Source organism: Molossus molossus, unplaced genomic scaffold, assembly GCF_014108415.1.
Source record: "Molossus molossus isolate mMolMol1 unplaced genomic scaffold, mMolMol1.p scaffold_m16_p_4, whole genome shotgun sequence".
Taxonomy (NCBI): Eukaryota; Metazoa; Chordata; class Mammalia; order Chiroptera; family Molossidae; genus Molossus; species Molossus molossus.
Genome location: NW_023425377.1, coordinates 69,025,043 through 69,046,912, shown reverse-complemented (window position 1 = coordinate 69,046,912; position 21,870 = coordinate 69,025,043). Strand labels below are relative to the sequence as shown.

Sequence of the window (21,870 nt, the reverse complement as noted above, 5' to 3'; positions counted from 1 at the left end):
AACAAATGTCTAGAAATACATAGTCTCCCAAAACTGGACCAGGAAGAGATAGAAAACTTGAACAGACCAATAACAACTAAGGAAATTGAAGAGGTAATCAAGACTCTCCCAGCAAACAAAAGCCAAGGCCCAGATGGCTTCATGGGGGGGTTTTACCGAACGTTCAAAAAAGAACTAATACCCATTCTCCTCAAACTATTTCAAAAAATTCAAGAAAGAAGACTTCCAAACTCATTTTATGAGGCCAGCATAATCTAATTGCAAAACCAGAAAAAGACACTACAAAGAAAGAAAACTACAGGCCAATATCCCTGATGAACACAGACGCCAAAATCCTGAATAAAATACGAGCAAATCGGATCCAGCAATACATCAAAAAAATTATTCACCACGACCAAGTGGGATTCATCACAGGGATGCAGGGTTGATATAATATTCGCAAATCAATAAATGTGATACACCACATATATAAAATGAAGAATAAAAACCACATTTGACAAAATCCAGCATCCATTTCTGAAAAAAACGCTCAGCAATGTGGGAATAGAGAGATCATATCTCGACATAATAAGGGCCATATATGAAAGACCTACAGCCAACATCATACTCAATGGGCAGAAATTAAAAGCATTTCCCTTTAGAACAGGAACAAGACAGGGATGTCCACTTTCGCCACTCTTATTTAACATAGTACTGGAAGTCTTAGCCACAGCAATCAGACAGGAAGTAAAAATAAAAGGGATCCAAGTTGGAAAGGAGAAAGTGAAACTGTCATTATTTGCAGATGACATGGTATTATACATAGAAAACCCTAAAGACTCCATCAAAAATCTACTCGACTTAATAAATGAATTTGGCAAAGTAGCAGGATACAAAATTAATGTCAAGAAATCAAAGGCATTCTTTTTTTTTAATCCTCACCCAAGGACATTTTTCCATTGTTTTGTTCAGATAGAGGGGAAGGAAAAGAGAGGAAGAGAGAGAGAAACATCGATGTGAAAGGGATACATCGAGTGGTTGCCATCCACACGACCCAACCAGGGCCGGGGACAAACTGCAACCGAGGTAGCACCCTTAGCGGGAACCGAACCCGGGTCTCTCCAGACCACAGGCCATCGCTCTAACCGCTGAGCCAAACCAGCCAGGGCCAAAGGCATTCTTATACACCAATGATGAACTCACAGAAAGAGAAACTAAAAACACACCCATTTACCATCTTGGCAAAAAAATTAAGATAACTAGGAAAAACTTAACCAAAGAAGTAAAGGACCTATATGCAGAAAACTACAGGATATTGAAAAAAGAAATAGAGGAAGATATAAAAAAGTAGACGTACATACCCTGTTCATGGATTGGAAGAATTAACATCATTAACATGTCCATATTAACCAAAGCAATCTATAGATTCAATGCAATCCCCATCAAAATACCAATGACATATTTCACAGAACTAGAACAAATACTTCAAAAGTTCATATGGAACCAAAAAAAGACCCCTAATAGCCACAGCAACTTTGAAAAAGAAGGACAAATTAGGTGGGATCATAATACCAGATAGGTTATACTACAAAGCGACTGTAATCAAAACAGCCTGGCACTGGCACAGGAATAGGCATATAGACCAGTGGAACAGAACAGAGAACCCAGAAATGGACCCAAGACATTATGCTCAATTAATATTTGACAAAGGAGGAAAGAGCATACAATGGAGTAAAGACAGCCTCTTTAATAAATGGTGTTGGGAAAATTGGACAGCTACATGTAAAAAAAAGAAACTAGACCATCAACTTACACCATACACAAGAATATATTCAAAATGGATAAAAAACTCAAATGTGACTTGTGAATCCATAAAAATCCTACAAGAAAATTAGGCAACAAAATTTCGGACATCATACGCAGCAGAATTTTCACTGATATATCACCTAAGGCAACAGAAACAAAGGAGAAAATGAACACATGAGACTACATCAAACTCAAAAGCTTCTGCACAGCAAAAGAAACAACCATCAAAATGGAAAGGGAACCCACTGCATGGGAGAGCATCATTGCCAATGATGTATCAGATAAGGGGTTAATTTCCAATATATATAGAGTGCTCATACAACTCCACAAAAGGAAGACAAAGAACCCAATTGAAAAATGGGCAGAGGAGCTGAATAGACACCTCTCCAAACAGGACATACAAATGGCCAAGAGACATAAGAAGAAATGCTCAACATCACTAATCATCAGAGAGATGCAAATTAAAACAACAATGAGGTATCACCTCACACATATCAGAATGGTCGCCATCAACAAATCATCAAACAACAAGTGTGGGCAAGGGTGTGGAGAAAAGGGGACTCTAGTACACTGCTGGTGGGAATGCAAACTGGTGCACCCACTATGGAAAATACTATGGTGTTACCTCAAAAAATTAAAAATTGAATTGCCATCTGATCCAGTGATCCCACTTTTAGGAATATACCCTAAGAAGCCTGAAACACCAATCAGGAAGAATATATGTACCCCCACGTTCATAGCAGCACTATTTACAATAGCTAAGATCTGGAAACAGCCCAAGTGTCCATCAGTAGACAAATGGATAAAAAAGCTGTGGTACATATGCACAGTGGAAGTACTATCCAGCTATAAGAAAAAAGATCTCTTATCCTTTGAGACGACACGGAGGGACCTGGAAAGTATCATCCTAAGCGAAACCAGCCAAGCAGAAAAAGACAAATACCACATGATCTCACTTATTTGTGGAATATAATGAACATAACAGTCTGAGGAATAGGGAAGACCCAGAGACATGGAAGTAGTGTACAAACTGACAACCCTCAGAAGATGGGGTGGTGGGGGGAGGGAAGAGATAAACCACAGAATTTATATGCATGTGCGCATAACTAATGGACACGAACAACAATGCTGAGGATGGGGTGGGGGTGATGAGGAGGAGGGTGTCAATGGGGAAAAAGAGAAACATCTGTAACAAAAATAAAATAATAAAAAAATAAGTATGTAAATAAAAATGTGCAGAGGACCTGAATAGACACTTCTCCAAATAGGACATACAAATGGCCAGGAGACATGTAAAAAAAAATGTTCAACATCTCTAAACATCACAGAGATGCAAATTAAAACAACTATGAGATATCACTTCACACCTGCCAGAATGGCTGCCATCAACAAATCATCAAACAAGTGCTGGTGAGGGTGTGGAGAAAAGGGGACTCTAGTATACTGCTGGTGGGAATACAGACTGGTGCAGCCACTATGGAAAACAATATAAAGTTTCCTCAAAAAATTAGAAATAGAACTGCCATTTGACCCAGTAATCCCACTTCTAGGAATATATCCTAAAAAGCCTGAAATACCAATCAGAAAAAAATATATGCACCCCTATGTTCATAGCAGCACTATCTACAATAGCTAAGATCTGGAAACAGCCCAAGTGCCCATCAGTAGACGAATGGATAAAAAAGCCGTGGTACATGTACACAATGGAACACTATGCAGCTATAAGAAAGAAAAAACTCTTACCCACTGCAATGACATGGAGGGATCTGGAGAGTATTATGCTAAGCAAAATAAGCCAACCAGAGAAAGACAAGTACCACATGATCTCATTTATGGAACATAATGAACAAAATAAGCTGTCAACCAACAGAGATCCAGAGATATGGAAGTAGGTAACAGACTAACAAACCTGAGGGATAGGGAGGGGTGGGAAGAAATAAACCAAAGAACTTGTATGCATATATGCACAACCAGTGGACACAGACATTAGGTTGGGGAAAGCAGAAGCAGGGTGGGAATGGAAGGAGGGGGTCAATGGGGAAAAAAGGGGGACATGTGTAATACTTTCAACAGTAAAAAAAAGAAAGAAAGAAAAAAATCACTGATATGTCCAATGAGCTAGTGGACACGATATAAAAATGCATGAGAGTGTATGTCCATGTTGCAGCCCTGTTATGTGTACAGAACTTCAGTGATTGGGTCGCATCGTGAGTGGGAGTTCATGCCAACAAGACAGTCAGGGTCCATGTAACACCTTCCCAGCCCCCACCACCCACCAGCCTACCAAGTTCGTCCACAGCATTGACATCAGCATGGCTGGCAATGAGCTCTTCCACCATGCCCTCCACCGCCAGGCGGGCCGCCAGGATCAATGCTGTGGATCCATCTGCCATGCGGGCATCCAGGTCTGTGGAGCGGTTCCGGATGAGAATCTAGGGGACAGGGTGAGCCATGAAAGGAACAGGGGGACCAGGAATACCTCTAAGCCCTCTGAGGTCCCCAACCCCCACATCTCCTGGAATCAGAGATTCAGGGAGCAGCTACTTGCTAGAAACTGTACTCCCATATATTCCCATTTTACAAATGAAAAAAATGAGCTCTGAAAGGCAGAACTGAGGCCTGAACCCAGATCAGTCTAACGCCTGTCCCAGCTCTGAGTTCCAAAGAGGCAGGCCTATCTCACCTGGAAGACGCCCTGGGCATCGGCAGTGACAGCCGTGTGCAGGGGGGTGCGGCCTGAGTGGTCCTGGGCATTGGTATCTGCTCCAGCATCCAAGAGCCGCTTGGCCGCATCAGCCCGGGCATAACGGGCAGCCAGGTGCAGGGCCGTCTCACCCGTGCGGTCAGTCCGCGCCCCAAGCTGGGCCCCCTGGCAAATCAGGTCTGAGATGATGCTGGCTGACGTGTCTTCTACTTCGTCCTCCTCAGCCGGCATTGGCTCCAGGGCCCCTCCACAGAAGGAGGCCAGCATTAGTGGGGTGAAGCCATCTGCACAGGGAACAGGAGTGTGTCACAGGAAGGTATATACAGGGGCCTTTCCAGGGACTCTTGTTGAGGGCACTGTGTTAGGAGGAAGTGGGACACACAGAAGTACATCTGCATGCACATGCACAAACACACACGTCTGGGCCAGGTACCCCAGAAGCCAACCCACGATGAAGATTCATGGGTGTGTAATTTGCCCCAGAAGGGCTTCTAGGCAGAAGGGGATAAAGGACAAGGGAGCAAGGAAGACAAACAAAAATGCACCTCAGACCAATTCCCAGTGGGTCATTTTAGCCTGATCCCAAAGGAGGAGTATGGAGGCTGAGTTGTAACCTAGAGTTATAATTTAGCTCAAGGCAAAGGAGTCATGCCTTTCAAATGCCCACACCCACAGGTTATGAGCATCCCTGGGGACCTAAAATCTCCAAGGGACTTCAAAAGATACAGGCCTTTTGGAGCAAAATGCCACAAGAGGAAGAATACCCTGAAATATGGAGATGATGAATCCAACAGGATCCAGGTAACATGTCAGCGGCATTCTACGTAATCATTTTGTCTGGTTCCCTTAGGGAGACACTTGCACCCCATTCTCCAACCTCAAGCTCTTATTAGCAAGCTCTGTTTAGAGCCAAACCTCCTCCCTCAGGGACAGGCATAAGGCCCAGGCTTGGTCAATCTGCATATTCTAGGCCCCTAGGCCACACTGATTAGTTCAAGGATAGGCATGTGACCCTAGTCTGCCCAATCAGAACTCAACCTGGGACTTTTTCTGGTGCAGATGGAAAAAGGTTTTATAAGGCTGGTCCTGCCTATAGCCATGATGTCCCCAGGAGTAAGCCTGTCTGGGCTGGAGCCCTGGATCCAAATGTACATGATGCTCCTGGTTACAAGAGCCAGTAAATCTACTGATTTACTTAAGCTAGTATGAGTTGGGCTAATATCACTTACAACCAAGAGTCCTGATTAACACACAGCCCCACAGACAAACACTCAGACACATCTAGGTCTTCCCAGAACATAGACTCAGAGACAAACTCTCACAAGTAGAAGAGGTGGGGGGTGGGCTCCATCACTGACCTGGGCCACGCACATTGACATCCATGCCATCAGCATCCGCATCGCCCTGTGGTGGTGTCAAGGCCATGGCTGGTGCCACACGGATGTCAGCAGCAACTAGGTGGTGTTGAGTCCACTGGCGGCAATCCACAGCATCCTCAGCCCCCACGCTGGGCTCCTCTACCTGGAGGCACAAGGACCCAGGTTCTTACAAGGGGTTGGGAGAGACAAAGGGACGGTCTGGGTTTCTCTCATGAAGATGCACACACAGCCCCCCAAAACCCGACTGTTTTCTAGATAAGGAAACAGGAAATTGACATACCAGAGCTCAGAGAACTCATTAGAGGAAAATCTAGAATTTTAATCCAAATTGGAAGGGGGAAAGGGCTTGGACCCCAAGGTTGGTGATCAAGGAAGAGACACAGATCATAGCAACTGTCAGCACACACCAGTTTATACACTGGACACAAACACATGAAAAACAGGATTAAAAGAACAATTCTGCTGACAATAGCATCAAGAAGAATAAAATATTTAGAATTAAATTTCATAGAAAAAAATGCAAAACTTGTGTTCTAGAAACTAAAAATCACTGCTAAAAGAAATATGGGGAGGCCCCGACCGATTTGGAGCGTTGGCCTGTGGCCCAGAGAGTCCTGGGTTCAGTTCCCGCAGGGGCACGTACCAAAAAAAAAAGTGGCGATGCCTGGCTGGTGTGGCTCACTGGTTGAGCGTCAACCCATGCACCAAGAGGTCTCTGGTTCGATTTCCAGTCAGGGCACATGCCCAGGTTCAAATCCCCAGTGGGGGGCATGCAGGAGGCAGCCAATCGATGTTCTCTCTCATTGATGTTTCTATCTCTCTCTCCCTCTCCCTTCCTCTCTCTCTAAAAGTCAATAAAGGAAAAAAAAATGTGGGGGCAGGGGGCTCTTCAAGTATCAGTATTAATCTGGGAACATGAATATTATCATGAGGTATGGGGACCACACAGTCACATACAAATGTATTGATATACCTTCATGAGCATAGCAACTGGGCCCCTAGCAGGAGCTTAATAAATTTCAGACTCATGGTCCAAAAGGCATGAGTGATGTTATGAAAACAGGACAGAATATTTTTAACCAGTCTGCCAGGATACTTAAGAGCCTTTGGGCACCAAACACAGAACCTGATCAAGCTACACCTGAGCTTAAGGATCCAGGTGACTTTCTCTGAGCTCTCCCACTGACCATCGATCAAGGCCCCACCCAAGACCCTGAAAGCAGGGGACAGAAGAGGGGGCACAACCTTCAATCGCTTGGCCTCTGGGCACTCCGTGTCCATCCAGTCTGTTGCTACCTCCCCCATCAGACTGTCACCCTTGGCCATGTTCCTGTGGGGACAATGGGGGGGGGGCAGAGGGGACAATAGAGACATGTGACCCGGGAGGAGGATTTGGGGTGGGGTCAGAGCAGAGATCCTAGAGGTGAGGTCAGGGTCTAGGGTTGGGATAGGTCAGTAGGCACAGCGGACAGGGTCGAGATACAGGGTCCAGTCAAGGGAGTGCAGGATGGGGTCAAGGTCACAGGGGGAATAGTGAGGGATTATGATGAGTAACAGCCAGGGTCTTAAGGTGGAACTGTGGAAGGAGATAGGAATGGGGTCAGGGGTCAGAGCAGTGAGCTGTGGGATAGGTGAGGGTCATGGGCATACATCAGGGGTTAGAGAGGATGATGTCATAACTGGATGGAGTTAACTTCATAACAGATGAGAGATGTAGCCAGGATGAAGAGATTATAGGGAGAGGTCATGGGGTCATGGGATCACAGGGGAGGGGTAAATTCAGTGGTAAGGCCAAGGTGAGGTGGGGTCTTGAGAGACAGATCAGGGAACTGGAGGTGAAGCCTAGGGTCAAAGCCAGAATTGAGTCATGGGGAATGGGCACTGAGTTGGGATAAAAAGGGGATCAGAGAGAATGTCAAAGGTCAGGGTGGGTTAAAGCCAGAGGTGACATTGGGGGTCACAGAGGAGAGGCTCAGGGGTGAGGGAGGTGCTGGTGTATGGAGAGGGGTCATGGAGTCAGAAATCATGTGGGAATGAATGCTGAATATCAGGGTGAAATTGAGAGACCAGGGTCAGGATGGGGTCCAGATGGGGTCAGGATAGAATCTGAGTTACGAGAATTGGAACACAGGAAACGAAATTGGGAGTCACAAATCAGGGGTCATCCCCAAGAAACCATGGAGTCAGTGGTCAAAGGGATGGACACTGGGGCCCCGTTGGGATCAGAGTCAGGTCAAGGTGGACACAAGGGCTCACAGGGCCCCTTAAATAAGGGACAGGGAAGGGGCAGGGTCCTCACTTCATGCCCAGAGCATCTTGGCCCACAGGCTCCCGCCGGCCCTTGTGGCCAGTGGCTACGTCCTTGTGCAGTGCAAAGCCCTCGGGGAACCAGAGGGTGCTGTGTTCACGCTTGCGCCGGGCCACCATGACGACCAGGACAAGGATGACCAGCAGAAAGACAGCACTGGCAGCCAGCAGCGGCAACAGCGGCATACTAGGCTCTAGCGGCTCCAGCGGCTCTCCTGCGGCAGGGAATGAAGGACTTCAACCACAGCCTGGACCCCACCGTAGGAGCCCTGGTTCCACCCTGGTGGCCCACCAGCCAGCCTCACCCCGCGCGGCCCAGAGTGGGTACGGGAAGTCCAGGCGCTCCACCGCTGACAATGCTCCCAGGTAGTCAGCTGCACTCTGGGCATCAGGGAAGCAGTGGTCATTCTCGGGCAGCTGCAGACACAGCCGGTTGTCAATCTCCAGCATCACCACTGAGCTGTGGAAACACAGGAGAGAGACAGGCTGGCTCAGTGGGGTACCTACAGCCAGCCTGGCACCAAGCCCCATCCCCAACCCCAGTGCCAGGCTCCAAAGAGCTGTGTCTACTCACCATATTGCCACGGCCCACCTGCCCCCATCTGGCATCCAATTCCACCACACTCCCAAAACCACTCTTGCTGTGGCCACCAGTGTCCCCTAGCCCATGACTCCAATGGGCATTGTTTTCATGTCAATATCTCTCATGGCTGCTGTTGGCACATGCCCAAGTCTCCCTTATCAGGTTGCTGCATCTGTCTCCAGACTATCCTGAGCACTGGCTTCTAACAGTGGAAGCCTCCCTTTCTCTGGAGAACTGGCAAGGTGGGAAACTTTTCCCTTGGGAGGTGACACCCCCTAGGGAGGCTATCAGCCTGGCTGATGTGGGGAATACAAAAGCTAGCTGTTCTGTCTCAAGGTGGGACTGACACTGAGGTGTTCTCCATGCTCCAGAGCACTGCGAGGAATCAAGCTGAAGCTAGACACTGGCTGAGGCTGCCTTCTGCCTCAGTGTTTCCCCATCCTGCTCCCCTCATCCCTCTCTCCTGAGAGCACCCCTTCCGTAGGGCACGTATATCTGAATCTCCATCTCAGGCTCTGCTTCCAGAAACTCAAACCCTCCAAATCCCTCTTTCCCTGGGATCTCAAATAGCCCACACCCCGATTTCTTCCTATTTCTCTAGTTGCCCCCTTTCCTCTTGTAACCACAGAACCAGATCAAACTGGTCCTGTCCTGTTTCCAACAAGACCCCGGAACCAACGTTTAAACTTGGATACACCACTTACAAGTAACACTTGTGAATCCTCAACTGCTCTCCCCACAGAACCAAAGGACCAGAACATGACTGGAACCTAAATGCTGAAACCCCTTAAGAGGTGAAGGATCTATCATCCATGAAGATCTGGTGCTGAAACCCCTTAAATCATGCCCCAAACCCTGGATCAGGGAAATGGACTTGAGCCTTGCCTCCTGACTCCTTGCCAGCTGAACTCACAAATAAAAGCTCTTTTGCCCGGCCGATGTGGCTCTGTGGCTGAGCGTCGACCCATGCACTAAGAGGTCGCCAGTTTAACTTCCGGTCAGGGCACATGCCCAGGTTGTGGCCTGATCCCCAGTGGGGGGCATGCAGGAGGCGGCCAATCGATGTTCTCTTTCATCGATGTTCTCTCATTGATGTTTCTATCTCTCTCCCCCTCTCCCTTCCTCTCTCTCTAAAATCAATAAAGAAAAAATATATATTTTTTCAATTTTAAAAAGCTTTTTTTTCTCATAAGCCAGTGTCATAGTATTGGCTTCTACACATATCGGGCAGTGAGCCCTTGCTTGGTGACACTCTTTTCTGAGCTAATTTCCCTCAACCAATCCTTAGGTTTCAGTGTCCCCAGATCATTATTCTGTCCCCACTTCTTTCCCCTTCTCTCTTACTTCGGGTTGCTGCATCTGTCCCCTCTCATGACTTCAGTGATTGTTAACACCCTTTTGTCTTTCTTGTCTCTGTCTTCAGCCCTTGGTTCTCCAGACTCCTCAGACTCTACAAACCCTAAAGCAACCCTATTTTTCACCTTGTGTCCTCAGTTTGAGGAGATGCCCTCCAGCCACTCAGTCACTCCAACCAAGGACTGGCACATCAGCCACCCTCTTCCATCTTCCCTAGTCCAGCTGAATCCAGCCAGAGCCTAAGCCCCCATCTCTAAAACCCATCCTTCCTCTGTGCTAGGCCCCACCCTGTCAGAGGCCACACCTCCCTCTGGCACTGTCTGGTCTGGGAGACCAGGCCAACAGAGAGTTCTACATTTTCCATTAAAAAAAAAAGCTAGCCCTGGCCGGTTTGGCTCAGCGGTTAGAGCGTCCACCTGCGGTCCGGAGAGACCCGGGTTCGGTTCCCGCTAGGGGCGCGTACCTCGGTTGCAGTTTGTCCCCGGCCCTGGTCGGTTGTGCGGGTGGCAACCACTCGATGTGTCCCTTCACATCGATGTTTCTCTCTTTCTCTCTGTTCCTCTCTCTCCCTCCCACTCTACCTGAACAAAAAATGGAAAAATGTCCTCTGGTGAGGATAAAAAAAAAAAAAAAAAGCTACACATGTTCTTACCTACTCTGCTATACTCGGGCCTCTCCAGGAGGTAGGTCTACATCCAGGGGCAATTCTGCTCTCCAAATGACCCTTGCCCACATCTGTCATATCTCAGGGGTGGGTTGCTACTCATATCTAGTGAGTAGAAGCCAGGGATGCTGCTCAACATCCTATAGTGCACAGGATGGCCCCACAGCAAAGAATGATCCTGCCCCAAATGTCAGTGCTGTGAAGCTTGAGACATGCTGGACTTACTGCCAAGAAGGCTTCCCAAAATGTTAAGGGAAATGAAACACAGCAGACCTGACCCACGGTGCCCCTTCCCATCCTTCGCTCAGTACCTGCACAGCCCCACAGCTCTCCCAGGTACAGCCACTTACCCAATCACCTCGGGGGCCACCTCCCGAAAGTTCCAGGCTTCAGAGCCAGGGTCCGGTTGATGGTAAGGGAAGATCATGGCCTGGCCGTGCTCATCCAGGCGGAAGCGCAGCGAGGTACGCAGGATGGCACTGAGCCGCTGCAGGAAGTTGGCACTGGAGTGCAATAGCTCCTCGGGCGGCAGCAGCACAGTGAGCACCAGCATGCCTCGGGCCAGCAGGGCTGGCACCTCACCTGCACAGTCTAGCCCGTCCCAGCCACACTCCTCAGTGTTGCAGCCCTGGTCGCACCGGCCGTCTGCAAAGTGGTCTGCGCAGTACTTCTCATAGACTGGACTGGAGGAAGACAGGGGGCACAATCAGGGGGCCTCCAACCCCTTGCACACAAAGCACCCCAACTCTGGAGGAAGAAGGGGATCAGAGAGCAACACAGAAGATTAGAAGGTATCTTAATATGTCAGGCTTTTTGAAAATCCAGCTATTTGCTCAGTAACTATTAATAAATCACTATTGATAACACCTGATTGGTGCTGAGAGCTGCTGTAGGCACCCAGGATATGCCAAACACAAATCCTTGAACATGTGGAGCTGGCATTCCAATGGTTAGGGACGGATGTCAAAAGAGATAAATGAGAATATAGTGACAGCATTTGATTTACACAGCAGTAAAAGCTACATATAAACACACACACACAGAATGCTATATGAAATTAAATGCTAAGTAGAAAAATAAAGCAGGGAGAGTGCTGGGGGTGGCTAGGGAGGAGATCACTGAGAAGGCGGCCCTGTTTGAGCAAAGACTTGAAGGAGATGGGGGAGGAGCCATGTGGCTTCCGAGGGAAGAGTATTCCAAGGAGAGGGAACAGCCTAAAGTACCTGAGGTAGGACCAAGCTGGGGTACTGGGGAATGGGCAGAGAGGCCAGGGTGGCTGGAGAAAAGTGAGTGAGGGGAAGGGTGAGGGGGATGAGGATAGGGAGATAAAGGTGAGAGGAGGGTTCCAGGCAGATAGAGGGACACACAGTGGGATAGAAGAGACAGAGCACAGGATGGACAGATGGATTGCATAAGACAGACAGACAGGGGCATGACTAGACACAGAGAATGGCAGGATAGACAGGCAAGGGCAAGGACAACTATATGGGCATACAGAGTGGCAAAAGGGGTACATGGAGGGACAGAAGGACAGACAAAGGGGACATAGATGAACAGGTGGGACACAAAGATGGACAGATACATGGGGCATGTGGACAGACTGGTATACAAATAGACAGATGAGATCCAAGGATGGACAACATATAACTAGGCCCACAGAGGGACAAAAGGAATTCATGAATGGACAGTAAGATGGACAAACAGGGCACAGGAAGGGAAAGATGAAGTGCAGAGGCAGACAGAAAAAGAAAGAGGTGGGGTACACGAATGGACAGACAGATGGGAACACTGGGACAGGCAGGGCACAAGGATGGGTAGAGTGGGCACACAGACCAACAAACAGAAGTGGCACTCAGCTAGGCGGACAGGTACACTAAGAAACAGACAGGACAAATGAATGCACAGCCCAACAGACAGTCTAAGGATGGACTGTCAGACAGACAGACCAAGTCAAATGAATGGATAGGGAGGCAGGACCAATGGATGGTGAGATGTGGCACATGGACAGACAAGACACACGCGGTGAGTGGATGGATACAGAGATGGACAGAGGGGCGGGGCCCATGGACAGACAGAGGGGCTCACTTGCAGGTGCGCTCACGGCCTCCAGCCCGGCAGTCAAAGTTGTCGTAGAGGCAGGCAGGGGAGCTGCAGGCAGGGTCACAGCGGCTGTTGTTGAAGAGGCGCCAGCACTGCAGCGCTGCACACTGCCGCCAGGGGTCGCCCACGCTCAGCGAGCAGTCACCACCATCCCATCCGCAGCCGGGGCTGTTGCATTCGCGGTCGCAGCGCTGGTCCCCGCTCTTGGCCTCGCAGGTGGCACTCGGGCACAGCGGCTCCTCGGGGCTTTCGGGCGCCGCCGCCAGCACCTCGCAGCGAGGCCCGGTCCAACCCGGCGCGCACGCGCAGCGGAAAAAGGGCGCGGACTGTTCCGGGCTGCAAGAGCTCCCGTGGAGGCAAGGGGAAACCACGCAGCTTGCGTTGGTGGCCACCGGGGGAGACTCTTGGAAGCCGCGACAGGCAGGCCCTGACAGCCCAAGTGGGCAGGCGCAGCGCGGCCCACGGACCGTCTGCTGGCACGGGACGCCCACCGGGCACTGCAGCTCCCGACAGGAGCGCGCCATTCGCTCACAACGCGGGCCCCAGAAAGGCTGGAGATGGGGTGGAGGGAGAGGGGGAAAAGCACGGGGCAGGGGGTGGAGGAAGGAAGAGAGGGAAGGGTGGGAGTCAGGACTTGAGAACGCTTGAGCCTCAAATCTCCCCAAGTCCTACCAAACCTCTCCTCCTTCCACTGGAAGCCCCGACTTGCACATAAGCCTTGCCTTCCCGAAGAAGCCACGCCTCCAAACCCCAGCCACATGCCCCTTTTCACAAGTTCCAGATAATATCAACATTTCCAGAACAACCCTTCCCTTGCCCAGAACCCCCCTTCATTTCCCAGAACCTCTTCTCTCTTAAAGCCGCGCCCTCCCACCAGGCCACAGTCCCACTCCTCTCCCTGAGACCCTGATGTGACCAGCCACCCCCATTTACCGAAACACAATGGCAGGTGAAGGTCAGCGCACCCCCAGGGCCTGGGCCAGGATGGCACTGGCCTCCATGCTGGCACGGCTGGGACTCACAGGGAGACAGGACAGTCTGACAGCGGGAACCTGGGCAAGCAGGAGCCCTTGGATCAGCCACCATGAGGTAATACAGGCAGGATCCTAGGTCAGCCCTCTTGCCCACCCTTACCTGTGAAGCCTGCTCGGCAAAGGCAGCGGAAGCCCCCACCTGGGTCCTGCAGACAGTCCCTGGTGTGTGCTGCATGGCAGATGCCCGGGCGGCACTCATTGATGTCTGCCTCACAGCGCAGGCCAGTGTATCCTGGGGGACAAGTACAGCGAAAGCCGCCCACCAGGTCCACACAGGTACCATTGTGCAAGCACCGGGGGCCTGGGTCCAGGGGTGGGCCTGGGCCACAGTCGTCCTCATTAATCTCACAGAGCACACCTGGGGAAAGGAAGAATAGAGGAGTAGATCAGGAGAAGACAGAGTCCCAGCCTCCTAGCCTGTCCCCCAACCCTGGCCCTAGCATACCCAGTGTCCCAGGGGCACAGGAGCAGAGATATCGGGCCACAAGGTCAATGCAGAAGCCCCCATGCTGGCAGGGCTTGGAGGCACACTCATCCACATCATCCTCACAGTTGTCACCAGTGTAGCCAGCTGGACACTGTGGTAGGGGTGAGACAGGGACCCACTTAGCCTCAAGTGACACAGACACTCCCCATGAAGATACAGAAAGTCCTAGCACAAAAAGACACACACAGTTGTCCAATACAGAGACATGCCCAGAGTGCAGAAAACACACACCCAAACACAGAAGGACACTCAGACACAAGAGCCCACAGACACACCCAATGCAGATGAATACACACATACAAACACACAGCAGAAACACCCAGATACCCAGATATACCCAAGACACATAACCAGAAAGGCACACTCAGATACCTGTACGTGCCTTCATGCCCAAAGAGACACCATGCACAGAGAGATACATAGATATGTCCAGGAACCACTCAAAGACAAAGACACACCCAGACAGACAAAGCACCCCCAGATCTACTCAGAGTGACATCCACAAAGATATACTCAGTCACAAAAGCAAAAACCCAGACATACCTAGAGAGACACACCCACACCAGGCTACAGACACAGAAATGTGTGCCCAGACACACCTAGATGTGACTAGTTTCCCTCTCCCCTCCCCTGGGTGCCCCTTACCTCGCACACATAACCCCCCATGTAGCCTCGGCAAGTGCCCCCATGCTGGCAGGGCTGGGCCAAGCAGGGGTCCACCTCCTGCTCACAGTGGCTGCCTGTACGGCCCTCTGGGCACATGCAGTAGTGGGAGCTCTCCTTGTCCACACACTGCCCACCAGCCTGACACAGCTGCTCCAGCCGCACCCCTGCACAGAGAGGGGTGTCAGGCATATACTCCCCCCTCCCTGCCCACAACACATAAGCATATAAAATCCCTGCTGCCACCAGTCACCAGGGTCCCACCACACTCCATCAAGTCATCACATATGCCTCTAAACTGCATAGTTCTAGTCACTGACACACACCTTTGCTACTCACACTAGTTCAGTCACACCACTGCAGACATCATCCCACTTGTCTTCTGGGGACAGACATACACACCATCCAGTCATGTCGCACAGTCACACATCCACACACACTCAGCCACACACCCTATCATGCCCATATGCTGTCACACCCTCATTGGGCTCACACTGGCAGGAAGTATATGCACACACGCCCTCCTGAGCTGCACACACGCCATCTACACGCTCCGGCTCACCAATCTGAGCTGCGGCCTCTCTGCAGGGCAGGCTTTGGATGTCACAGAGGCTGCCACTCCACCCCGGAAGACAAAAGCAGTAGAAGGAGGCCCCTGTCTGGGCACAGCGACCTCCATTTTGACAGGGCTCAAGGCTGCACCAGTCTACCAGTGTCTGAAGAGGAAGTCCACAGCATCAGCGCTCAAGGACCCCCAGAAATTGCCCCCCAGATTCTCCCCTAAGGTCCATGCCAGACCCCTCACCACAACCTCTCTGACAATCCTTCCCCAGGAGCCAGGAAGTCTTTTCCCCCAGGATACCCAGCAGGCACCCTGCCCAGGATCTCATGCAGAACCCTTCCTCAGAACACTCCTCCAGTGTCCTCCCCCGTAACCCCACCCCCAGTGACCCCACCCACCTGACACTGAGTACCAGTGAAGCCCTCTGGACAGGCACAGATGAAGCCAGGGTGGGTGGGAGTGCAGACACCTCCATGCAGACAGGGCCGGGAGAGGCAGGGGTCAGCCTCATGCTGGCAGTGTGCACCAGTGTAGCCAGGGCGGCATAGGCAGCTGAATGAGTTCACACCGTCCAAGCAGGTCCCACCATTGAAGCAGGAGCTGGAGGGAAAGTGAGGGTGGGTCAGGCCCCGCCCCCTTGCAGGCCCCACCCTTTATCCTGGACCCTGCCTAGCTCTGAGTGGACTGAATCTCTGACCCCGACCCCCCACACTGCCAGGAGAGATTGCAGCCCTGTCCTGTCCCTTAGCCCCAAGCTATTCAGCATTAATGTGGGAACCACGTGGAGGCCCCACTCTGGCCTAGTCTCACCCCCTTAGGGACCAGTGTCTTTAAGATGACCCAGCCTGGTCCCACGCAGTGTCCCATCAGGCATCAGAGTCCTGAGTTGGGTGCCACACTGAGGACCCACCCTTCTTATCCCCACTCCTTCTCAGGTCCCATGTCCCACCCAATGCCAGGGTCCCTGAGCTCCCAGTAGAGGGTCCATCCACCTGGGGCTGCAGTCAGGTAGGTCCTGCTCACAGCGGAAGCCTCCATAGCCTGGAGGGCAGGTACAGGTGAAGGAGGCCACATGGTCAGTGCAGGTGCCCTGGCCACAGGGGCTACTCAGACACTCGTCCACATCGCGGGCACAGCGGGGGCCAGCAAAACCCGGAAGGCAGGAGCAGGAAAAGGAGCCCACATGGTCCTGACAGGAACCACCATTCAGGCAGGGGTCTGTGGTTACAAGGGAATGAGGTCTGGTCACTCACCTAGACTCCCATCAACCTTTACTGACCTGTCCACGCCTTGCATAGCAGGAACTTGGAAGTAAACCGGTCTTAATTGGGAAGGGCACATTTGGTCAGAGGGGTCAAATTGTTCCCTCTGTTGCCTCATCCACTCCCTTATCTGGAAACCTGACCTAGTGGACAGGGAAGAGATTGGCAGACCCAAAAGTTCCCTTTGTGCTATCAAGCACATACTGTTAGTTGTGTCTGCTTAATTCCTTGACTCAGCACAGGAGGCCTCCTTCAGACCTGTGCTGGCCAGTATAGTGGCCACTGGCCACATGTGGCTATTGAGTCCTTGACATGTGGCTGGTCCAAATTGAGATGTGCTGTAAGTATGAAATAAACACCAGATTTCAGATTCTGAAGACTTAGTATTAAAAAAAGAATGTAAAATATCTCAATAATTTTATATTGATTACATGTTGAAATGATAATTTTTGTATAGTAAGTAAAATATATTAAATATAATATCATCTTTCTTGTTTTTCTTTTTAGTTTTTTAAATGTGAGTAATAGAAAAATTTTAATTGTATATGTAGCTTCGATGGTCTGTTGGACAGCACTACGGAAGAACTTGCTAGGGGCCTTTTATCTCGTACTTCACAAACAGTCCCAACTTGCTTGCTCCCAGAGACAGTGTACAGGCTTCAGAGTCAGACAGACCCGTGCTCTGACCCCAGTTTATCCGTTACATGCTACGTGACCTCAAGCTAGTCACTAAACATCTTTGGGTCTCAGTTCCAAGAGTAAAATAGGGAAGAGAAGAGAACTATGAAGATGAAATTAAAGCACAATGCCTGGCACATAGTATAGGCTTAATGAACATGTTTCCTATGGTAACCTCCCCCCAAAAGCTCCCCTGAACTCACTGGGGTCACAGTCATCGATGTCCTGGTCACAGGAAGAGCCACTGTACCCCCCATGGCAGGTACAACTAAAACTCCCTGCCAGGTTGGTACAAGTACCATGGGGGCCACAGGGTGAGGAGCCAGAACACTCGTCTACATCCTGCTGACATCGAGGGCCTGGGGGTGGAAAATAAGGTGACATCTAGGATTAGAGGATAAGGATAAGGTCTGAGGGTACCAGTCACTCATGAAGTACCTAAAAGATGAGAGAGGTGAATGCAAGAACAAGCTATGCTCTCATTTGCCTTTGGGCATTTTGCACATACTATTCTAGAACTGCCTTCTTGCTTCAATGAGTGATGAATGTATTCTCTGAGTTTTGCTTCTCTAGGAAGCTGTCCCCAAACCCCAGCCTGAAACTAACCTTTCCCAGCCACCTAGCCCTTCTTCTCTAGAAATGACCACAGGGCTGTGAGTGTCTGTGTCCAGCTCTGTCCCTTACCAGAAGGAAGCTCCCCCAAAAGACAGGGTCAGTGGTGAGTCCCCCACTGGGTCCCCAAGGAAGAGAGGTGAAGGAGAGGAGGAGGAGAAAGTAGATCATGTACCTTGCCAGCCAGGGGGGCAGGAGCAGACAGCCAGATGGCCAGGAACAGACTCGCAGTGGCCCCCATGCTCGCAGGGGTTCGGGATGCAGGGGGACAGCAGCTCACACTGACGGCCTGTGGTGGGCAGGCAGAGTAAAGTAGTCTTGAGAAATTCCTTGTTCCCATCTCCCCCTAGGATCCCTACCTTGATACCTACCTCCCAAGCTATAAAGGGAAAGAGGAAAAATAAACAAAGGCAAACATACAGGAGGAAAAAAGTGAAGCAGAGAGAAATAAGAAGGAAGAGGGAGACAGGGGAGCCTGGGAGGAAATGTGGGGACACATACCCTGTACACCAGGAGGACAGGTGCAGTAGAATTCCATTCCATTGCTGGTGCAGGTACCACCAGCCCCACAGGGCTGAGACTCACAGGCATCTCGAGTTAGACTCTGGCTGCACTGGGGGCCACTCCAGCCAGGATCACATGCACAGAGGAACCTGAAGGGGGAGGCAGTCAGGGCCAGGAAGTGGGCAGAGGGACAATGGGGGGAGGGTCATGAGATGGGAAGAAGTCTCACCCTCCAGGCGCATCATGGCAGACACCGTGATTGCAGGGCTCTTGGGCACAGGGATGGCTTGGAGGGAGGCACAATGGAGGCAGGGAGCCAGGTGGGCAGAGGCAGTGGAAGCCGTCTTCCCCATCCACACAGGAGCCTCCCTCACCGCATGGGCTGGATGCACACTCGTTGATCTCCATGTTGCAAAGGGGCCCTGGGGAGCATGAAGGCAACCTCATCCCAGGACAAGGACAACTGCGCCAGCAGGGTGGGACAACCTGGCCCCATTGAGCACAGCCATGCCCTTGAGCAAGGACACTCTCATTCTCATAACACATCAACTTTTGTACAAATTAGGGCAGCCACCTCCTCAAACCAGAGCTGCCTTGTCCCAGATCATTCTCATCCCCAAACTTACATGAAATCATTGTCATTTTCACCAAGAATTACCATAGCCCCACTCAGAAACACCCCCACCCCATTGTAACACCCTCATCTATGTTTCAGGATAAACTTGAGCCAATATGGGGACAACCTTATGCCAAACAGAGAGCACAGGCATGGACAATCTCGTTGAACAAGTGAGTGCAAAGAGAGGGGCAAAACCCAGCCAAGAAAGATGGGTGATTTCACCCTCACTCTCTAAAGTCCCCTTTTCCATGGCAGCCACTTGCCCACCTGTAAAGCCAGGCTGGCAGACACAGTCATAGCGATTGATACCATCCTGGCAGATTCCAAAGGTGCAGGGGTTGCTAGCACAATCATCTATGTTCACTTCACAGTTCACACCTGCGGAAGAAGAACAAGACAGGGGTAGCTACCACTGTGCCCTGACAGGAGCTCCATTCCCAAACCCTTGAACCCCTCCAAATGTACTGTTCCTGCCCCAACCCAGCCCTCGGTCCCACCTGTGGTGCCAGGCGGGCAGCGGCAGAGGTATTTATCCACCAGATCTAGGCATTTGCCCCCGTGGCGGCAGGGCTGGCTTCGGCACTCGTTCACCTGGCTCTCACAGCGCGTGCCAGTGTAGCCCGGGGCACAGGCACAGGAGAAGCTGGCGATGCCATCCACACAGCGACCATGGTGGCACGGGTCAGGAGAGCAGTCATCCACGTTGAGCTCACACAGTGTGCCTTCAAAGCCTACAGAGCAAAAGCGTTGGGCTCCGCCTACCTGCCAAGGTCCTGCTCACAACCATGGCCTCCAATCAATCCTGATTCAGCTCTACCTCAGGCCCTGCCCATCGAGCCAGCAGAAGGAGGGCTCAACTCAAACCCTGTCCCTAGTTGGCCTGCAGTCCATCCAGCTACAAGCTGCAAAATTCGTCCATGACCATGACCCTACCACAGTTCAATCCCACCCCCAGTTATGACCCCGCCTCCAATTCTTACACTATCAGCCCTATTCTGCACGGGAGGTGCCTTGGAATGGTAGTTGGACAAGCCCCACAGTTATCTGCCCCCAGTATCCTGCCACAACCTTTGGCTTCACCCCTAGCCTTAAAGTCAATAATCGGCTCCGCCCCCTATCATTGGCCCCAATTAGACGCAGCCCTGCCCCCAAGCTTTCTCCCAGGATGTTATTGGCCCTCAACACCACTAGCCCTGCCTCCAAATTCTTGCGGGCCTGTATGCAATTGGCCCGCCCTCACCCTCCGCGCAGCGACACTCATAGCCATCTGGTTGGTCCATGCACTTGGCTCCATTCCTGCAGGGGGTGCTCGCGCACTCATCGACATCCAGCTGACATAGGGCACCACTGAAGCCTGCGGTTGGGAGTGAGTGGGGTGAGCAGAGGGCCAGACAGGGTCAGAGCAGTCACCCCTTGAGGACCCTACTTTGTTTGGGTGGGAAGTCCATTTACTTAGTTTTAAATTAATTTCAAAGTTTTTCATAATGTAGTTTCTATTGTAATAGTTTTCCGCTACTATGGTCCAACAGGCTCCCATCCTGGAGCTTTTGCCCCTGCAGGGACCTTTCTTTTTCAGGCTCCCTGGCCCAAGGTCCTCACCCGAGGGACAGGTGCAGCTGAAACCATTGACTCTGTCCTTACAGATCCCGCCGTTGACACACGGGCTGCTCTGACACTCGTCCATGTCCACCTCGCAATAGGTGCCTGTGAAGCCTAGGAGAGGGGAGATGGGGGAGGGGGATTAAGGTTGTTGGGGCTTCTGCTCTCTCTGGCCTGAAGAGAGAGCAGAAGGGAGGTACTCCCCTTTCCACTCATAGACAGTTCCCCTGAGCCTTGGCCTTGCCTCCATTTTCATCCTCAGGCTAGACCCTCACTGAGCTGTGGTCCCAACTAGTCCAAGGCTTATGAGACTCCATATGGACCTTGCCTTCAGACCACCCACTTCCATCTCCAGTCCACAGACCTGCCCTGTCCCCAGCTCCAAGCCCCAGGGCCCACCAGAGCCTTGTGCACACCCCAGAAGGACTATCTGCAGACTACATCTAAACCTCATTCTAACTCCTGCCCCATATTGTCCATGACCCCCAGTGGGTCCTAAGGTTCAGACTCCACTCTCAGCCTGAGATTCTACTGATTCCATTTGACCACATCCCCAGCCTCTCACAAGGTTCTACCCTGGCCCCACCTCCACCTCATCCCAGGTTTCACTTTCTCAGGGTCCCATTGGGAACCCAGTTCTACCCTCTCCCTCTCCTGCAGGCTTCTCTCTCCCAGTACCCAGCCTTAGGTCTAGCCCCTACCATGCCTACCACGTACCTGCCATGCAGATGCAGGTGAACTGGCCTATGCGGTCCAGGCATGTGGCCTGGTTGCGGCAGGGCCCAGACAGGCACTCATTGACGTCGGTCTCACAGCGCGGGCCAGTGTAGCCTCGGCCACACTGGCACAGGAATGAGCCCTGTGTGTTCACACACCTGCCCAGGTGCTCACATGGGTTGGCACCTGTGGAAAAAGGCACAGCGGGTATGGATATGGGCAACTGAGGAGTGACCTGTCCCCTCCTTCCAACTC

General features: G+C 51.2%; 1 protein-coding gene across 1 annotated transcript in view; it reads right to left on the bottom strand.

The window, feature by feature from the left end:
• NOTCH3 (notch receptor 3) overlaps positions 1-21,870 on the bottom strand; it is a 43,552-nt gene that overhangs the window by 10,294 nt on the left and 11,388 nt on the right. Inside the window, exons 8-31 of the mRNA XM_036241530.1 lie at positions 21,616-21,801; positions 20,899-21,012; positions 20,540-20,653; positions 19,797-20,030; positions 19,567-19,677; positions 18,910-19,102; positions 18,678-18,829; positions 18,352-18,465; positions 17,768-17,923; positions 16,617-16,842; positions 16,023-16,224; positions 15,625-15,778; positions 15,045-15,229; positions 14,358-14,490; positions 14,013-14,270; positions 13,812-13,930; positions 12,864-13,429; positions 11,129-11,461; positions 8,481-8,635; positions 8,168-8,390; positions 7,114-7,198; positions 5,848-6,010; positions 4,469-4,773; positions 4,070-4,217 (exon numbers count right to left, since the gene is read on the bottom strand). Of these exons, the coding sequence (XP_036097423.1) occupies positions 4,070-4,217; positions 4,469-4,773; positions 5,848-6,010; positions 7,114-7,198; positions 8,168-8,390; positions 8,481-8,635; positions 11,129-11,461; positions 12,864-13,429; positions 13,812-13,930; positions 14,013-14,270; positions 14,358-14,490; positions 15,045-15,229; positions 15,625-15,778; positions 16,023-16,224; positions 16,617-16,842; positions 17,768-17,923; positions 18,352-18,465; positions 18,678-18,829; positions 18,910-19,102; positions 19,567-19,677; positions 19,797-20,030; positions 20,540-20,653; positions 20,899-21,012; positions 21,616-21,801 (4,629 nt within the window). The remainder of the gene's footprint in view (positions 1-4,069; positions 4,218-4,468; positions 4,774-5,847; positions 6,011-7,113; positions 7,199-8,167; positions 8,391-8,480; positions 8,636-11,128; positions 11,462-12,863; positions 13,430-13,811; positions 13,931-14,012; positions 14,271-14,357; positions 14,491-15,044; positions 15,230-15,624; positions 15,779-16,022; positions 16,225-16,616; positions 16,843-17,767; positions 17,924-18,351; positions 18,466-18,677; positions 18,830-18,909; positions 19,103-19,566; positions 19,678-19,796; positions 20,031-20,539; positions 20,654-20,898; positions 21,013-21,615; positions 21,802-21,870) is intronic.